We start from the raw sequence: 17,926 nt of genomic DNA on the forward strand, positions 1-17,926 counted from the left end.
GAGTGGAACTGTTTGTCCTCAGTCCTTTAATAGCAGAAACACACCACCATTCTTACTATTTGTGGACGCTGCTTTTTAATTAAAAATATCTGTATGCCTTTTAATATCCTTCAAAATGATTACAGAATTTGAAAAGGGGCTCAAAATAAAATACTTCATATACAAAAAAATTTAACACAGTAAAACATAAGACCACAACAAGACATGTGCCCAGTATTTGTGCCTCAAGAGAGCATTACTTGCATCTTTACTTATCTAAGATGTCTATATGTTTTTAATTGTTAAGGAAAATCAAGAGAAATACCATAAACTATAAAACTGGTTTGAGATCTTTGAGAATTTCAGGGAATGTAGTGTGTTACCTTGCATACTTAGGTACATGCCTAACAAACCAAGCAGCTCCCAATTTTTAAAAATTGCTCAGTGCTAATACTTTCCAATATGTTTATTTCTTACTCCTAGGGTTTTTTTAGAAGAACCATTCAGAAGAACCTCCATCCAACCTATTCCTGTAAATATGAAGGAAAATGTGTGATAGACAAAGTAACAAGGAATCAGTGCCAGGAATGTCGCTTCAAAAAATGTATCTTTGTTGGCATGGCAACAGATTGTAAGTATATTTTCCTGGTTTTCTTTATTTTTTTTTCAGTGTCTGTGTTTGCTTAAAGTATGTTGATTGATGAAGCTTGTTAAAGTAAAGTAGAACTGCCATCCCTTTTCTGGTTTTAATAACTTGTACCTGGGAATTGCTCTCATTGCATTAAGCCACTTTCACAGGGCTGTAATTTTTGTTTATCCTTCACCACGCTGCACCTTCTCCTGGCCTTACCAAGTTGAATAACAGTAGGAATGTTCACTCTTTAGAGGAGAGGAGGGAGAAATGCATCTGGATGGACACTTTGCTTGAGATAAAAACATCTTGTTTAGAAAATTCTGGAGGATGTGAAATTGAATGTCATTGTATGAGTCATCCTGCAGTTGTTTGTTTTATTTTTAGCCCTGAAGAAGTTATCTGCTGCAAAGATTTCAACTCTCATTCTAAAGAACTGGAAAATATGTCTGTAAGATTAACCCTTAGGGGTATTATTTCCTGCCATTGCACAGGGATTTACACCAATAACTTCAATTACTACAAATGGGAGGAAGTCACGTAAAACCCCCACAAGTCATATAAATCCCCTTGTGCCTTCATGGTTGTTGCCAGTATAATCCTTTGCAGAAGAACTGACAGGAAGACAGACCCAGTAAGCAATAGAAAAATAGTCTAAATTAGTATTTTCATTATTAATGTAATGTATAACAGTGCCCTCTGTCTATAGGGAAATAGAATAAAGGAGACAATTTCATTGTGGCCAGGTAGACCTTCAGGACAGGGGCTGGGTACCAGTGAAGTGGTGAGCAGAGCAGCCCTGGGGCCTGTGTATCTGGAGTCACTGGAAGTAGTGGGGCTCTACAGGAACACCACTTGTGAGGGTTGGGGAAAGAGCCAAAGGCATGTTCATCTGATTCTGTCATGCTTCAGGCAGATGAGCCTTCTCATAAATAATAAATGCTCCTACTTCCTTCAATTCATGTTACTTTCTGCTGGCATCCAAGGACATGTTCTGCACTTCAGAGCAGTGAGTGTGAGCATGCTGATACAACTTTAAAGAAAACAGAAGTACATCTTTCCCAATATGGATTACTCCAAGTCCGTTATAGGAGCACCTGGACACCTCACAAAGCTTTTGCATATTAGTTTTGCGTATTGGTGGAATAACCCCTTGAGGCAATGGCAGTATACAAAGCATTACTAGGAGGGTAAGTCACTCTTTGCTATCCAGGCTTCTGAGAAAATGAAGTTTGAAGGGAGAAGTAAGAGAACTGTCTCAACTGTGGGTCTTGTCCATAGTACTCCCTTACTGATTAGTTAAGATGTTTGTAAGAAACTGGTACCTCAGGCACAGAAAAGACCAAAAATCTGACAGTCTGAAGAGCTTCCTGCCAGTTTTTGTATGTTTTTTCCCTTGCTAGTGGTGTTGGATGACAGCAAGAGGTTGGCAAAGAGGAAGCTGATAGAAGAAAATAGAGAGAAGAGACGTCGGGAAGAGCTGCAGAAAACTATTGGGCACAAACCAGAGCCAACAGATGAGGAATGGGAGCTCATCAAAATTGTTACTGAAGCACATGTGGCCACCAATGCACAAGGAAGCCACTGGAAGCAGAAAAGGAAATTTCTGGTAAGGGCTTGTAGCCTTCAGAGCTCCAGGTTCTGTTCTTTCTTCTGCAGTGTGTTCCCAGCACTGCAACCCCAAAGAGATTTTCTTGCCAGTGTACTGATGTTTGTGGAAAAGGGATGATTTTGCGTAGTTATTACTTCACTTTTTGTGCCTGAACCTCAGTGTTTGCTCAGACCATGTATTTCAAAAGATAAACAGCGTGTTGCTATGTTAAGGCTTACTCAGCTGGATACTTTTATTGTGCTATGATAAGAAAAAGTAGAAAAATTGTTTCACTCCTGATTGAGAACAGAAGCAGCCTATAATGCATACTGTATTTTTTAAATATATGCTGTCTGGGGCTAGTTTTCTTTATTAGGGTCTATCAAAAAACATATTGAAAGTGTTAAAACAATATAAAATTCTAGATGAAAGCTGGTATTTTTTGTTAATAACGCAAGGGGTTTGCCTTTTTTGGTTAATGGTGGATACATTAATGAAGATAAATTAGGCAAAGAAAATTAATTTCACTGAGAACAGGATGGTATATACACTATACCATTGGGATTTCAGCCTACAAAACAACTAAGATTTTCATCCTATAACTAAGAGAGAAAATAAATGGTGATTTGTGATGCTCAACCTTAATAAAGGATTTATTTGATTTTTCTAAATCGATTTTTTAAGGAAATGAGTGCAGAATGCAAAATGCTTGTACAGCACAAAAGAGGGATTAGAGACTGCATTTCAGACTGAATTTCAGGGGTCTTTAGCAGTCAGTATATACCAAATCAGATAGAGCACACTCATCTTTTTGCAAGCCTAAGCTCCTACTGTGTAATTCACCATGGGAATTTCAACTCACTGTTGAATTGCTAAGAGAAATTATGTATTCAAAGCAGCTGATCTCTTTAATAATGTTGTTTTTATAATTTTTTTTTTTTAATTCCAGTTACTCCATATAAATTTCTATATGAATAGCTGTCTTGGTTTGGCAAGACAGGTATCTGTGAGGGAAAGTTGGAGCTCTCCTTGGAAAGGGAGAGTGTAAACCCCCTCCCTCCAAATTATTATAATTTTGAAATTAGGGGCTTTCAAGCTAAAATATGGGAATAGGAATATTAAAAATACAACTGCACTAGTACAAAAAAAAAAAAAAACAAGCAAACAAACAAAAGTCCTAGAAAACCCTGACAGAGTCAGAGATACGACCTGACACCCTGTTGTCAGGGTGTTGGAAGCAGTCCAAACAAGTCCTCCTGGAGTAACAGATGTTGCTCTGTGGAGTAGAGATAGTCCTGTAGAAAAAAAGGATCCAGTGCTGGTGAGATAGGTCCAGTCTTCCTCCGAGAACCCAGTGGAAAACAGGCTGCTTGGTGTTCCTGCATCTCAGTTTTTATCTTGGTAGGAACGACTGGCTCCCCCCTCACTGGGTGGAGCATCTCACAATGGGATGGTGCAATGTGTCATGTCACTGGTGAGCCTTAATGGCCCATTAACAGAAGATATCCCCCAAGGGTGGACAGTGGTGGAAGAGATAGGAAACACTGCTCCACCCTGATTTTAACAGATGGTCTATTATCAGAAGGCATCCACCCCCCTTCCCCCTGGAGTTTCAAGAGATAAAGAAACAAAAAATCTCCCCAGTGGGTTTCAACAGATGAAATAGAATACACTTTTTTTTTGGTTACATAACCCAAGACAATGGCTCATGTTCATAGTACTCTGCAGTCAGGAAACCACAGCCAGTCGTCACTGGCTAGAAGCAAGAGATTGCTTCTAGCCAGTGGCGTTGCAGAGGAAGGTGTGAGCAGATCAAGAAGCATCTGCAGTATACTTTTGGCCGCTTAGACAGGAGTGCTGTTCTTCAGGTATCAGCTGGTTTGGGATAAAACCTAGGGAGCTCAAGGTTGTGGCTGGGAATGAGCTGTTGAGGCACAGGAGAAGCTGACAGTCTGCCCCAGGAGCTATGGATTTGTCTTCATGTGGCTGAGGCTGGTTCTTCGACAACAGAGACTTCATTGGGGTTCACCTCTTCTCCTGTTGAGTTAGCTGGAAAGGGCTCCCCTCCAGTGTGTTAGCTTTAGCTGACTCTCCTGACTTGCTTTGCCTTTCCTGAGAAAATGCTGGGCTCTTTCTTTTTCTCCATAACAATGGTTCGCGTGGATATAAGCATTTGGTCTTTTTGCTTGGAAGTGATGAAGGTTGTTTATCATGAGCACACAGACAATGTGGTTTAGTTACCCAAGATTCAGGCAGGGAGAGAGCCTAGAAATGAGTTTATTTGAGTTTTTTTAGTAGAAACCATCAGATAATTGAGCCCAGTCTTCTTCATTGTTCCTTTTGGATACAACTGGTGCTTGCTTTGTTAACACATTGCTGAGTTTCTTCTTGTAAGAAGTTAGATTTGGATTCAGATTGGTTACAGAGCTGTGGAAGGATCTTTTATGATGTGTTTCTTTTAAAAAGTGGTTGAACACAAGTTTTTATTACAGACAGAGCTTTGACCACCTTCCCTATTTAAGTGTCTTATATAAATGTCATGGGGCCCATTGGTCTTAAAGGTCTACTTCTCTGGATTTTATCTAGTTTTTGACCTTAATGTGAACAGAATTAAACCTCTGCATCTTGTTCGGTCAGTGGTTTGTAATTGCAAACCTTAACCACACTTAACAAACAAAACAGCTTTGATGTGCCTGTTTTTAAAATACATATTTTTAAAATACATTGACCAGCTGCATAAAAACCAGGTGAACCAGTTCAAGTGCAGTTGGAATAAAAAAACACTCATTACATTTCAAGATTCTTCTTGAAACTATTTCATTGTATATCCCTATTAAAATCCTCAAAATATGATTTGCTTCTCATTTGGAGAAGCCTTGAGCTGAAATCATGCAACAGGCAATTTTCAACCAAAATTTTACCCAGATGAGTTCAAAGTCTATTTCCATTATCCAGGACACCTTTAGATTAGCCTGTTTTTGCTCATAAGTTGGTTTAACTTTGCACATAAGTTGTTTTAGCCTTTTGGAAACTGGCCTCGGCAATTTCCGGGGGGGGGGGGGGGGGAGGGGGCTGTGATACCTGGCCATCTGTTCTGGGGAGACTTTTTGAGTAGATGAAAGAGCCCAATTCTGCAAATCTTGCAGCATCTTTTTAGGGGTAACATGCCTCCCCAACTCTCTTTGCTTTTAGAGAAACTTCTGAGCTTTCAGCTCCTGTAAGGAAAAACGTGCCTATGTTTTTAAGCAAAAGATGCATATGCTGCACCCAATAAAATACATAGATACAGACATAAGGAAGAAACTGAGCACAGCAGTCCAGCTGTTCACAAAGAATGGCTGGGAGCATACCAGTCACCCATTTCTCTGTGCAGTCACCTCTTTCACAAATGCCTTACAATTAAATTCACATTTTGTGACGTAAATGGACTTTACTTATAAAGCAAATAGTGTTGCTTTTTATCTTAGCGTATCTTCCATCACCAAGCAGGACTTTTTAGAGTATAATAGAGTTGCTCTAAGACAGACTGCTCCTTTAAATATCTTTGTTTATATCCTTAGCCAGAAGATATTGGGCAGGCACCAATAGTTAATGCCCCAGAAGGTGGGAAAGTGGATTTAGAAGCCTTCAGCCAGTTTACAAAAATTATCACACCAGCGATTACGAGAGTGGTGGATTTTGCCAAAAAGTTGCCTATGTTTTGTGAGGTAAGAAGACTTTCTTGCACTCCTCATTTATATGCCTGTTGTTAAAAACTACTGAAAATACTCTAGCAAGGAACTTAAAAATTCATTGTGTCTAAAATTAAAAAATTAAAAGCACTTCTAATTGGTGGGACTAGAATCATCTGGATTTTCATGACTTTTTCCTATGATTACTGAAATCCTGAGTTTGTTAATCTGGAAGTCATTGTGGTTCATTAGGGACTCAGAAATGTCTTTAGAGCCTTAAACAAAGCAAATGAACAAAAAAGATACTGTCTAGAAGCATCACTGATATGTTTAATAAAATCTTCCAGCATGTGGTTCCTGATGTATCTTCTGGTTCCTTGGCAGGTACAGTATTGTCAAGTTGGGTCTATGCAGTAAAAAATTCTTCAAATTTAGGAAAGCACCCCTTTCCAGGAGTGGCACTTGCTTCATTGGATTTCCTAGGCTTGATTTTCCTGAGTGGGAAGGTTGTGCATAAAAGAGTCTGTGAAAGTGTTGGACTGTCATTCCAAGTAGAGACTCACATATAAATATACACTAAATAGACTCAAAGGCTTGGTTGCACATTAGGAATACAGAGACCTTACACTGATCTCATTTGTACCAAGTATCATTTTTATTGAAGGACCACGTGCAATGGCTGATTATATTTTTTTCTCCAATTTAATAAATTATATCAGAACTGTAGCCTGAAATAATCTAAATCTAAATAATCTAAATCTAAATATTTTTCATAGAATCATAGAGTTGTTTGGGTTGGAAGGAACCTTAAAGATCATCTAGTTCCAGCTCCCCTGCCATTGGCAGGAGCACCTTCCATCACTCCCTTTGAGGTCAATACCCTACCAGGAAGGAGGGGTAAGGCAGTCATAACATTTTACTCTACTGTGCCTGGCAGATTTTCTTTGAAGTCAGTCAGGGAGAGCTATATATGTCCTCTGGCAACACAGAACAAGAAGAGGTAAATATCTATTGTCATAGAGTAAATATCTCACCCTGGCCAGCCTCTGCATTGGTGCCATCAATCAAGGAAGAACGAAATAGTAGCCAAACACGAAGATTTTAAAATATGAGGAATGTGTCCATAGAGGCCCCTGCAGCGTTTAGCATCTGAGGGAATCTGTCTGTCTCCTCTGATCTGGCGTTTGTTGGTGGGAAATTGCAGTGACGTACCAAGGTAGTCTTTTTTATTTAGAAAGCTCTGCCAGTCACACACAGACTTCAGTGCCCATCTGACATCTTCTACCCCTCCTGGCTACCATGGGCCCACTTGTGTCAGAGCTAGGCAGGACTCATGGATGAAGAAGTCAAGGCATCATTGAGCATGACCTCTGTATGTTATGTGGCTCAGCTGGACAGGCTTTGTTTACAGCTGAGCTGTATACTGTGTAAACCTGATACCTGCCCATATACAGCAAGATCTGATGGCAGGGTGAGGGACAACTCCTCATGAACACAAAGAGATAGGACAGCTGTCCTCTGAGTTGTCATATAGCACTTGCTCTAGCATGAAGAAAATGACAAATATTTGCTCCTTTTTGAAGGGGCATTCTCCTCTTCTCCTTTGTTTCCAGTATGATTTTTAACCCATATATTTTTCTTAGAAGCAACACTGTGTGGGCTGTAGACTTTTTACATGCAAAAACACTCCTTTTTTCCATAGGACCCACAGAGCATTTAAACATTAAATCAGTTTATAATTCCAGAAGCTCTCTGAGAATGTAGTAAATGTCTATGAAAGAGGGACATGACAGGGAACATCCATGGCCACTTATATTTTTATGGCTACTTTTCCTTCTTTTTCACATCTTTGGACACATATAGAAGCCAGCAAAGCACTGTAAGTGCCCAGCTTAGTTTGTGTGCACCCACTGGCCCCTGCCTCAAAACAAGTATCCAATCCCAGAGTAACCAAAGTGTAAATAAAGCTTCATTTGCTTTTCAGCATTTCTCCTGTTGTTTCCTTCCTGCTTTTCTTTCTGCGTAGAAGATCAAGATTGAGGAAAATGTAATAAGTTTGATGTGAGTTTTAAGTGTCAAGGCATCAGTGGTTCCACAGTGAGTGAAGCTATGTAAATACTCTTGAGGTCACTCAGTTCAGCTCAATTACATGGTGCTGCATTGCACATGTGTCCTGCAGAGGTGAACACCTCAGGTTCCTCCCTTGGGCTTTTTCTCCCTGCAGAGAGAGAGGAAAGGCCAACACGGCAGAGTTTCTGTCACGTTTGTTGATCCTGCTACTTGAAGATGCTCTGGTAGCAACACTCAAGTGATGAGTGTAGGTAGCATTAAAATCTGCATAGCTGGGAGTAGAGCTGATGTTCAAGCCTTCTGTCTCTGGTAACTCCTGCTACTGGCAGATAATACCTGAGGCCTGGCATGTGTTCCACGTATCCTTCAGAATTAGGAAAGCTGGTGAAGGACAGGCATAGTCAGATCACCACTACCATAAAGAAGTTTTAAGAAGGATCAAGTAGAAAGAGAAATCCTCATTAGTTTCATGGCTCACTAATAAAACAGCTGAAGCATCACAAAATATCTTCTCCACTGTTCCTTCTTTTCTACTATTCTTCCTTCTATTTAGAGGCTTGATGTTTTTTTTTAATTTCTCTTTTCTTGTCCCTTCTCTCTTCCTTTTTTTCATGTCCTTTTTTTCACTGCCATTGCTTATTCCAGTATCTCTTCATGGTTCCTCTCACATATCTATTCTTGTTTTAATTTTTTTTTAACTCTGTTTGTTTCCCTACTTCAGTCTCTGCTGCCAAACAGTAGAATTGTCATTCTGTAGCAAGACTGCTGCTGTACTTGTGCAGTCTTCCCCACACTACTGCTGAGCTGAGGGTCATCTGTAGGGAAACTGATTTGCCTGAACAGGATGAGTCAATTTTCTTGTGTATTAAACACTTCACACCTGAAGCTGGTGATTGCTGGAAAAGTAGATGCATGACTCAACTCATTTTCCTGACCATGGCTAGCTTTGTGCTTAAAACTCTTCTCTAATAGGGAACTGCTTTCCACTTGCATTAGGTAGCTCTGCATCATTTGCCACCAAATCAGTGCACTCGGTTTGCAAGTACAGTGTTGCCATGTAAACCTATAGTTCATGGGGGCTTCATTTTGAATTGCAAAACTGCTAAATACAATATTTTTATATAAATCAAAAATAAATGGTTTTTTGCCTCCTTTCAAGCCAAGTCCATATGTGGGACCCTTGCTGTTCATGTATGTGAACAGTCTCAAAATTGTTGTGGTGGGTTTTGTTATCATTGAATAACCTATGAAAACATAAAGACATGCTTTATAGAACATGTTCTGCTTATGTGTCATCATCCTGGTTATACGCTGTAAATACAGAACCTACATCTAACAATTTGGACAGCTTGCCTTTGTTAATGGCATGGAAAAGACACATGCCCTGAAGATGACAGCTTATGCACCAGCATAAAAGGTGTAGCTATACTGTAGATTTTCTGTCTGTTCAGCAGTAATGTAGGGAGCAGTAATGTAGGGAGCTCAGGGAGAGCAGCCTTACTAGATTAAGTATAGATTAATAAATTCTCTGTTGTTAAAATGGGCAGTGAGAATTACTGCTCCACTGATTGAGGTATATCCTCTAGATATAAACATTTATTTAATTCCTTTTATTTAAAACACAGTCTACTTTTACAGACTCTGCCAAATGTCTTTTTTTTCCTCTGGTCAGGTAAGAAATAAGTATGACTGGTAGTGAATTTAACTGGGATGGCTGAGGTCTGCACCAGCCCAAATTGTAGTTTATTCTGCTGTGGGAAGTTGTGAGCTGAGGGAGCCAACAGCTGTGTTATTGCTAGATATTCTGAGGGTGTGTGGGGATGCTAACCAGGGAATGTTAACCTGCTGACAGTTCCTGAAGGCAGGAACACAGATCCTGGGGGTTTGTGCAGAGCAGCGTTTTTGGAGAGGAGCTGCACTATATGAGGGGGCTGAGAATCGCAACTTTGTGCTTGTGGATTTATTGTAAAAGCCACTCAGTTTGACAAACACGAGTTTTTCTTTGTCGTTTGTAATTTCTGCAGCTGCCATGTGAAGACCAGATCATCCTTCTGAAAGGCTGCTGTATGGAGATCATGTCCCTCCGAGCAGCAGTTCGCTATGACCCCGAGAGTGAGACTTTAACACTAAATGGGGAGATGGCGGTGACAAGGGGCCAGCTGAAAAATGGAGGTCTTGGCGTAGTGTCTGATGCCATTTTTGACCTGGGCATGTCTCTATCTTCATTTAATCTGGATGACACCGAGGTTGCCCTTCTTCAGGCTGTTCTGCTCATGTCATCAGGTGAGAACAGAAATACATTGGGATCCAAACAATTTTGAAACTCTTTGGTCTTTGTCACAAGCCTATTTGTAAAGGAAATAAGATAGGTTAGATCTTGTAGTCCTGACTAGAGTAATGTGGGAGAAATTTTCTCTCAAATCCCAAGCGATTATTTTGGTGAGCACTAGGAAAGAAATTCAAGGTGTTCAGAGAGATGAACATAAAAGTGGTTTTGGTAACACACCTTGCTCAGTTTGGTACTTAGGAATGAGCCAGGGGTGATCATCAAGAAGAAATCAGTTCTGATTCTGAGCCAGTTTGCCTTAAATGAAAAATGGATAATTTAGCAAACTGGTCCTTTTGATAAGTTCCCTCTTCCCCTGAGTAATGTCATACATTGGGCATTCATACACATTTCCACCAGTATCATATGTTTAGTTTGACTTGCCCTCTTGTTTTCCTAATTAATAGCACCACTAATGCTTCCTAATGGGCATTTATGAGCTCTGCTGTTTCCCTACCATGGGACCATTTGCAATTGCTCATGATACAAAAACAGCACAGAAAGCTTCCTATGATTTCCAAAGAGTTTCTAACCTCAATTTGAGTATGTTTTCAAATATGCTTCCAGTGATTGTGCCAGCCCAAAGAGGAAATTCCATTCTTGGGCAGGGGCAGATTTGGCAAGATTTTATTTTAAGATGGCTTTGAAGATTGGGCACTGAATAACAATACACAATCACTGATTTACAAGCATTAACTGCATCTGAGATAAAAATGTTTCCACATTAATCACAACACAGCACTTCATCTTCCCCATCAAAACATTTTGATTCCTTTTTAGGTCCCTGCACAGTGATACAGGAGCAGGGCTTACAGAAGGCAATTCAGAAAGGACCTGCTTTCCCAGAAGTGTCTCCTGAGAAGTGACTTGGAAAAGGGGTTTTCCCAGTCCTCCTCTGGGTGCTAGTTGAGACAGCCAGAATTTGGCCTTTGTTGTTCCTTGATGCTTCATAACAGGTCACCTAGGATAAAAGCATGATCAAACCATTGGTCGGATTGTAGAAAAACAGATAGAAAGGAACTGTAATTTAGATATCTGAAAAGGAATATTTTTTGTTGCTTTATTAGTTGTTTAACAGAAACATGTATATAGAAGCCATAGCTGAAATCAGGGATCTGATGCTCTGGTCACTGTAAGGAAACACTTCCCAAATAGCTACGCTCTAAGTGAGCAAAGCAGGCAAAGGATGAAGAAAGGAAGGATTATCTTCCTTTTTTAACAGAGGTAGTACTAACAAGTGAGTTGACTGGAGTGAAAGAAGTTTGTGGCAGAGCCACAAAAGTCCCCAGTCTCTCTCCTTTCTTTCCTAGCATCAGAATTATCCTACTTTTCCTGATTAATGATCAGGCATTTGTTAGAGCAAGTAAGTAAGTATGATAATTCTGCTTCTTTGTATCCACAGATCGCCCAGGCCTTGTCTGTGTTGAGAGGATAGAAAAGTGTCAAGAGGGTTTCCTCCTGGCATTCGAACACTACATTAATTACAGAAAACACCACGTTGCACACTTTTGGCCAAAACTGCTGATGAAAGTGACAGACCTGCGAATGATCGGAGCCTGCCATGCCAGCCGCTTCCTGCACATGAAGGTGGAGTGCCCCACAGAACTGTTCCCTCCGTTGTTCCTGGAAGTGTTTGAGGATTAGAGGACTGAAGTGGTTCTCCGCACCCCGTCGCACTACTGGCTGTCATTTCGTCCCGTTGCCCAGCTCTTCTCACCTGTTTGTTCTTCTTCTTTCGTGGTCTTCTGTTTCTTGAGACGAGGCTGGGGTTTTGTTTGGGTTTTCTTTTGGGGCTGCTGGGGGGCAGTTGTATACACATGGATGAAAACATCCCTTTAATGCGGGTGCTTGTGACTATTGCAATTTTTTCTTCAGTCCTTTGATGTGAGTGCTTTGACAGCTTAGCAGTGAAAATACGAACAGACCAATCTCATTCACCAGCATTTGCGTGGTCACCAGCTCACACCCATCATTGCCTGGAAAACAGGGGAGAGAGATTGAAGTGGCAGAAAAATAAATTGGCCTTCAAGTTAAAACAGCTATTGTTAATTTGACCCTGACAGTTCTGTCTTGTATTACCTCCTTTTGCAGGGTCCAACTGATGAATTCATAGTACGAAATTTCTGGTCTTTGCGATTGTTTCTATTGTAACAATTACCACTATGATCTAGGATCTTCATCATCATCATGATCCCATCCTTCTCTGAGTTTTTTTCCAGCAGATGCAGTTTAACTGTGCCCCATAAATCAAGTACTTAAATAATGCAGAATGTTAGGAGGGACTGAGTCTTTTTTTTTTCCATGTGTATAAGAGATTAAGATCTTCAGTTACTAAATTTGAACTCCAGGTAACTTCACTGGAAGGTGTGTTGGAGTGAGGAGGGAAATTTGATCCTCTGAGGTGCTTTTCCTGATAGTGGAGGAGTCTACTTTTTCTGAGGTGTGTGGAAAATCTGTCCCTCTGAGGGAGAAAGCTCTCTGTCAGGATAGCAGGCAGTGTCTCAGTTATTCAGGGATATGAGGGCAAGGAGAATGAAACGTATGAGGTGACCTTCAGATGGGACAGGAACCAACTGTGTTATTAACAACACTCAAGACTGTAGAGCTTTATCCCAGTAATACAAATAGTGTTGCTCGGCAGTAATCCTTTGTTTTATATTTATATATATATATAAAGTTTATATGCACATATATATATAATTTTATATATATATAATTACAAATCTTCAGCAGATGTCTTAAACATATTTCCATATTTTTTATCTTCTCTCTCCCTTTCTCTGACTCTGTCCTGTGTATGTGTGCATGTGGATCAGCTGAGTTCTCCCTCCCTACAGGTATGTCTGTATGTGTTTCATTAGGCTAGATGCTCTCATGATTCTTTTAATTTATTTCCACTAACTGCACTAGCAGGAACCAAACTAAGCAATGACAAAATGTCCTGCTGCCAAAGTCTGCGAGCCAGTACTCACAGTCCTGGAATGTCTGGAAACCAGCGATGAGGACATTGTAGGTAGGGGTTCGTCTCTGTCACCATCTCCATTCAGGGATGCTGTCCCTGGTTTTATAAACTTGATATTAAACCATTCTCTGAATTTGTATGACACATCTCAAATATCTTTCTGTTCTTCCTGGGAACCAGAGACTTAGTTCATATTTTTTGCACTGCTTCATACCATACATTCTTTCACATTGTGCATTGATTTGTACCAGTTTCTTTCTCTGCCCTTTATTGACCCATTTGCCCAGCAAGTTGTGGGCATTGTTAGAGTGGATGTTTTGACTTGCAAAGCTCATGGCCCTTATCTGAACCCATATGTTATGTGCTTATCCCCTCATAAAAACAGGATACTCAGGAAAACTTATAGATGGAACACAATATATGTATGTCAGGAGTTAAATTCTTTCTACCCTTCTTTCCCTAAATTATTGATAAAGCATTTTGCAGTGCTATTGGGCACGTTTTTAGGAATCTTGTTCTCCCTGTTGTTTGATACCATATGCACCTGTGATGAGCTATGAGCACTAATGTTATCACTTCGGGGTTTTTTTGTCAGAACATAAAATACATTGGGGTGTTTAGGAGTTTTTTTGCAGGTAGCAGTGAAGACACACCATTGGAGATTAATTCTTGACTATTTGGTGTAGAACCTCTTCTGTTGGCTGTGTTGGTTCCATCTTAAAGCGTGTGTCTAAACAACATCTCTATCCAAATTCCTTGTAGAGCACTGTCCTAGGGACAAAGAATCAAACCTGGCTCTCTGGATAGGTGATTTGGGGTGACTTGATGGAGGACTTACAGCATGTAATAGGGAACTCAGAAACGCAGCCGATCCCTTACTTGCGCTGATACATTCACAATCTAGAAACAAAACAACACACTTTTGAGGCAATATTAATATAGCAAGGAATATAAAAGCAGAATTTGAGGCCTCCAGGTGCAAATATGGTAAAATTGCACACCTGATACAGAACTTCTACAATTTTGTAAGTTTAAGAAATCAGCATATTTAACAATGGTGTCCAATTAGAAGATCATTTAGTTGAGTAAACCCCCTTTTGCTTCTGCCCATTTGCAGCCCCTCTTGAGTTTCTAGCCCCATATTTATTATGTCTAGGATACATGGTAAAAGGAAATAAGATGTCCCTGGCTAAAAATGCAAGATAAATAATATTTCAGGAATGTATTATAATATGTTTTAGAAGGTTATCTTATTGGTCTAAAATGTAGGGGAAAAGGGGTAGGAAAAGTACTGGGAACTAGAGCCATGTATTACAAATCTACAAAACTACAAATATATGACAAATATATAAAAAGCTTAGGCATCAGTGCCTATGCCCACAGTGGCTTGCAACAGAAGAGAAATGTGCGTGTCTTTTGAAGCCCTGTTCTGCCATGGGTGTGAGCATGGAATTCCTCCTGAAGCCAGTGCAAGTACCTCACCTGTTGGCTTAATGTCAGCTTGAGAAGGCATTCAAGCTTTTGACTGTGCTGCAGGTGAGAACCAGGGGAGGAAACATCACACCTCTTCTTGTTCCAAAATACCAATGCAATTTGGAGCTGTGCGTAGTCGGGGTTCAGAAAATCAGGCCTCCTTCCTTAGGTGATTGCAGATCACCTAAAATCAGGCAACCAACTTAGACAGTTCTGGCAATGCTCTAAGCAGAAAGGACATATATCAACATGTTTTTCTAGCTTTTCAGGTTAAGTTGGAGGCTGGCACTAATTAACAGACTGAGTTAGTAGTATTCCTTAACTGAAAACTAAGGCCAAGCTCATAGTTGGACAGATATGATGTACTGACATCTAATGGCCTCTGATCTCCTACCAGTCTTACTTTGTGTCCCTTCCTTTTCTTCCTCAGTATGACTGCTGATTTGTGTGATCGTGAGAGAAAAACTTAACTGACCTTAGCTCTGCAAAGACTTACTTCTAAATATCAGTGGTCTCAAGCCGTGGTGGGATTGAGCCCTGGGTTGACCATCTCAGTGGCAGACACCAGTGCCACAGTCAGCACCCTCTGTAGTAACTGGCCTTCTGAGTGAGGTAACAAACTTGTGCTTTTCAGTGCAGTCCAGAGTCTTGTTTCTGCTGGTGCCACATGGCTCTCGTGTCTGCTTTGTGGTCCACATGTGGGTCTTACACAGAAGGTTTTTCCTGTCAAACCTGATTGTCACCATTCATGGTATTGCCCTGAGTAACATGTGCATTTAGATACTCATTTCATGTGTAATCTCAGTTAAGTTGTGATATTTATTATAACATATATAGTGTGTGCTAATGATTTTTGTTTACATTCTGCCAAAATGTAGACTTTAGAGTTAGACCTCCCAGGTCCAAAATCATCCTTGAGCAGACTGCTTGCTTCTTCAGAGGCAGGTATCAGAAAGAGGAAAAATACTGTCCAGAAAGACCATTTGTATCAGAAAACTGCCAAGAGAGGGCTGTTAATCACAAGCAGAGCATGTCATCGCTAGTGATGTATTTTTATGCTATGGAACTCTAATCTGTATGTGTCATATTGACTTCTTGCTGCATGAATCATAAATTTTAAAAATCAGTCTTACGGTTTTGAGATGTAGCCAGCATTCCTAAGGCTAAACCTTTTTCATTGACAGAATCAAAATCCACAACCAAGGAGTGTTTTCCTCTCACTGTGAGAGCAATCGAAAGTGTTCAACATTTATCTTTTCACAAAGGAAGAGACAACAGAACCTCTTAATGTGTCTTGTTATTGTGATCATCTGGAAATGATTGCCAGACGTTTCCTTTTGATATAGTAATGAAGTGATCTGTATTTGAATTTTATAGAGAGAATTTTATTCTAGTGTGATAGAGATTTATTTTCCACTTAAAGACTCAAAGCGGTGTGAGCACGTTTTTGGTTTCTTTTTTTTTATTTTACTATGGTATATTTTTGCTTTAAAATTAAAAACAAAACAAAAAAAAAGGTTTGGCCTTATCACAAAGTTTTAGTATAGATGTTAGCAAATGCAAAGAGTATGCATTATTTGTGTGTATCCACATTGACTGATGTCGCCTTCAAAAAGCAATATTGTGCAGGTAATAAGTTGTTTGTGACTGTCCATTGCACAGTTTACCTTCTTTAAAAGCTAACCTTGTTTATGCACAAGACAATCAAATGTAAATCTACATCAGCACCCAGGTGTGGATTAAATTTATGTAAATTACTGAGCACAATGTAAAACATTAAAAGACACTTTATTTAATTACACATTTAATGTTGGTAAAGATAGTATCAGGGCATGAACTAGCTGACATACTGTAATTTCTTTTTCTCTTTTCTTACTTCCTGAGCACTCTACAGTTTCAGTTTGCTCATAAATACATCAAATTAGTCATTCATAATTTTTTTAAGAGGAGGGTGGTTTAGTTTGTTTATTTGTTTTTATGAAGTTCGTTGGGAGGACTTACTACTTTGTCTATGAGGTTTGTGGGGTTTGCTTATTTGTTTTATTTTTATATATCAGTTTCATGCCCTGAGGGTAAGGCAAACATTACACCTACAGTAAAAAACAAAGTACCTTGGATGATGTATTTTTTTGCAAACAGTGTTAAGAGTTATGCTAGATTGGTAATATTTTTTCAGCCTAAAATATATTAAAAAAATCTGTGATCACAAATGTTTTAAACTATCTAAAGAGAAAATTTGTATATTTGGGGAAGAAAATAATTTTTACATAGCTTTTGTATGCAGATATTAAAATGTAATTATGAATATAGTGGGCATAGATAACTGTGTAAGCTTGAATTCTAAAAAAGAAAAAGCTTATAACTAAAAAGTGGTCCTGGTGTCTCTGTCTCTGTTGCAGGCTCTTTTGTCAGCTTTGTCTCACACTTCCAAGCCACTGAAATGGGAAAAGTAGGACCTAGAGCACAATGTTCTATCAGCTCTAACCTGTTCCCATTTCTGTGCTTCTGCATCCCTTTCATCACCTACCTCATATCTTATCTCCTCTCCTCCCTTCCCTTGGGCAGCCAACCAAAGGTTTTCACTTCCTCACTCTTCACAGCAGCCAACCTTAATTTACTCCAGTGAAGTGATTCTTGATTTATGTCTCGCTCAATTACATTTTTTAAGGGAACACCCTTTCTTTCCTTCTCCACTCCCAGTCTAAACAGAGATGGTGTGACAGGAGCAATAAGCTTCCCATCTTTTCATACCTTGGTCTCCTACCTATTGGAGATCTTCTCATTCAGATATTTCCTCTAGCCTTACATTCCTTCGCAGTTCTTATTTATCCTCCAGTTCTTTCACTCCCACCTGGGAGAAGCCAGACCTATTGCCTGGATCCAAAGTCATTTCTTGGCCTGTCCCACATGGCAAACCTGTTCTGGGCTCTTGTTTCACGGTGATTTCCACAGGCATTGGCTGGTGGCTGCCACCTGCTGCTCCTGGTGCCCTTCCACGGGGGGTGCTGGCAGCCTTCCGAGGGATGCTGAGCTCCCTGAGCTCCCTGTGCCTGGCACCCTGGAGCACATTGCTGCCACCTGCCTGCTGTCCCTGGGGAGTGCTGTGGCAGCACCCGGAGGCTTTGTTCCCACTGTGGCCTGTGGGAAGGGGGGCTGCCTTCAAAGGCAGGGGCTGTATGTGAGGAGGCAGGGGGAGAGCGTGAAATCCCTGCTGTGCCTTGAC

The 17,926-nt window shown here is 40.2% G+C and overlaps 1 protein-coding gene across 10 annotated transcripts in view; it reads left to right on the forward strand.

Annotated features, from left to right (window-relative positions):
- THRB (thyroid hormone receptor beta) overlaps positions 1-17,072 on the forward strand; it is a 170,356-nt gene extending 153,284 nt beyond the window's left edge. For all 10 annotated transcript variants that reach the window (XM_063408881.1, XM_063408888.1, XM_063408872.1 and 7 more), the window contains 5 exons: positions 463-610; positions 2,014-2,219; positions 5,762-5,908; positions 9,967-10,225; positions 11,671-17,072. In XM_063408881.1, the coding sequence (XP_063264951.1) occupies positions 463-610; positions 2,014-2,219; positions 5,762-5,908; positions 9,967-10,225; positions 11,671-11,912 (1,002 nt within the window). In that variant the 3' untranslated portion in view covers positions 11,913-17,072. The remainder of the gene's footprint in view (positions 1-462; positions 611-2,013; positions 2,220-5,761; positions 5,909-9,966; positions 10,226-11,670) is intronic.
- The last annotated feature ends 854 nt before the right edge of the window (positions 17,073-17,926 follow it).

This window comes from Prinia subflava, chromosome 1 (assembly GCF_021018805.1).
Source record: "Prinia subflava isolate CZ2003 ecotype Zambia chromosome 1, Cam_Psub_1.2, whole genome shotgun sequence".
Classification (NCBI taxonomy): domain Eukaryota; kingdom Metazoa; phylum Chordata; class Aves; order Passeriformes; family Cisticolidae; genus Prinia; species Prinia subflava.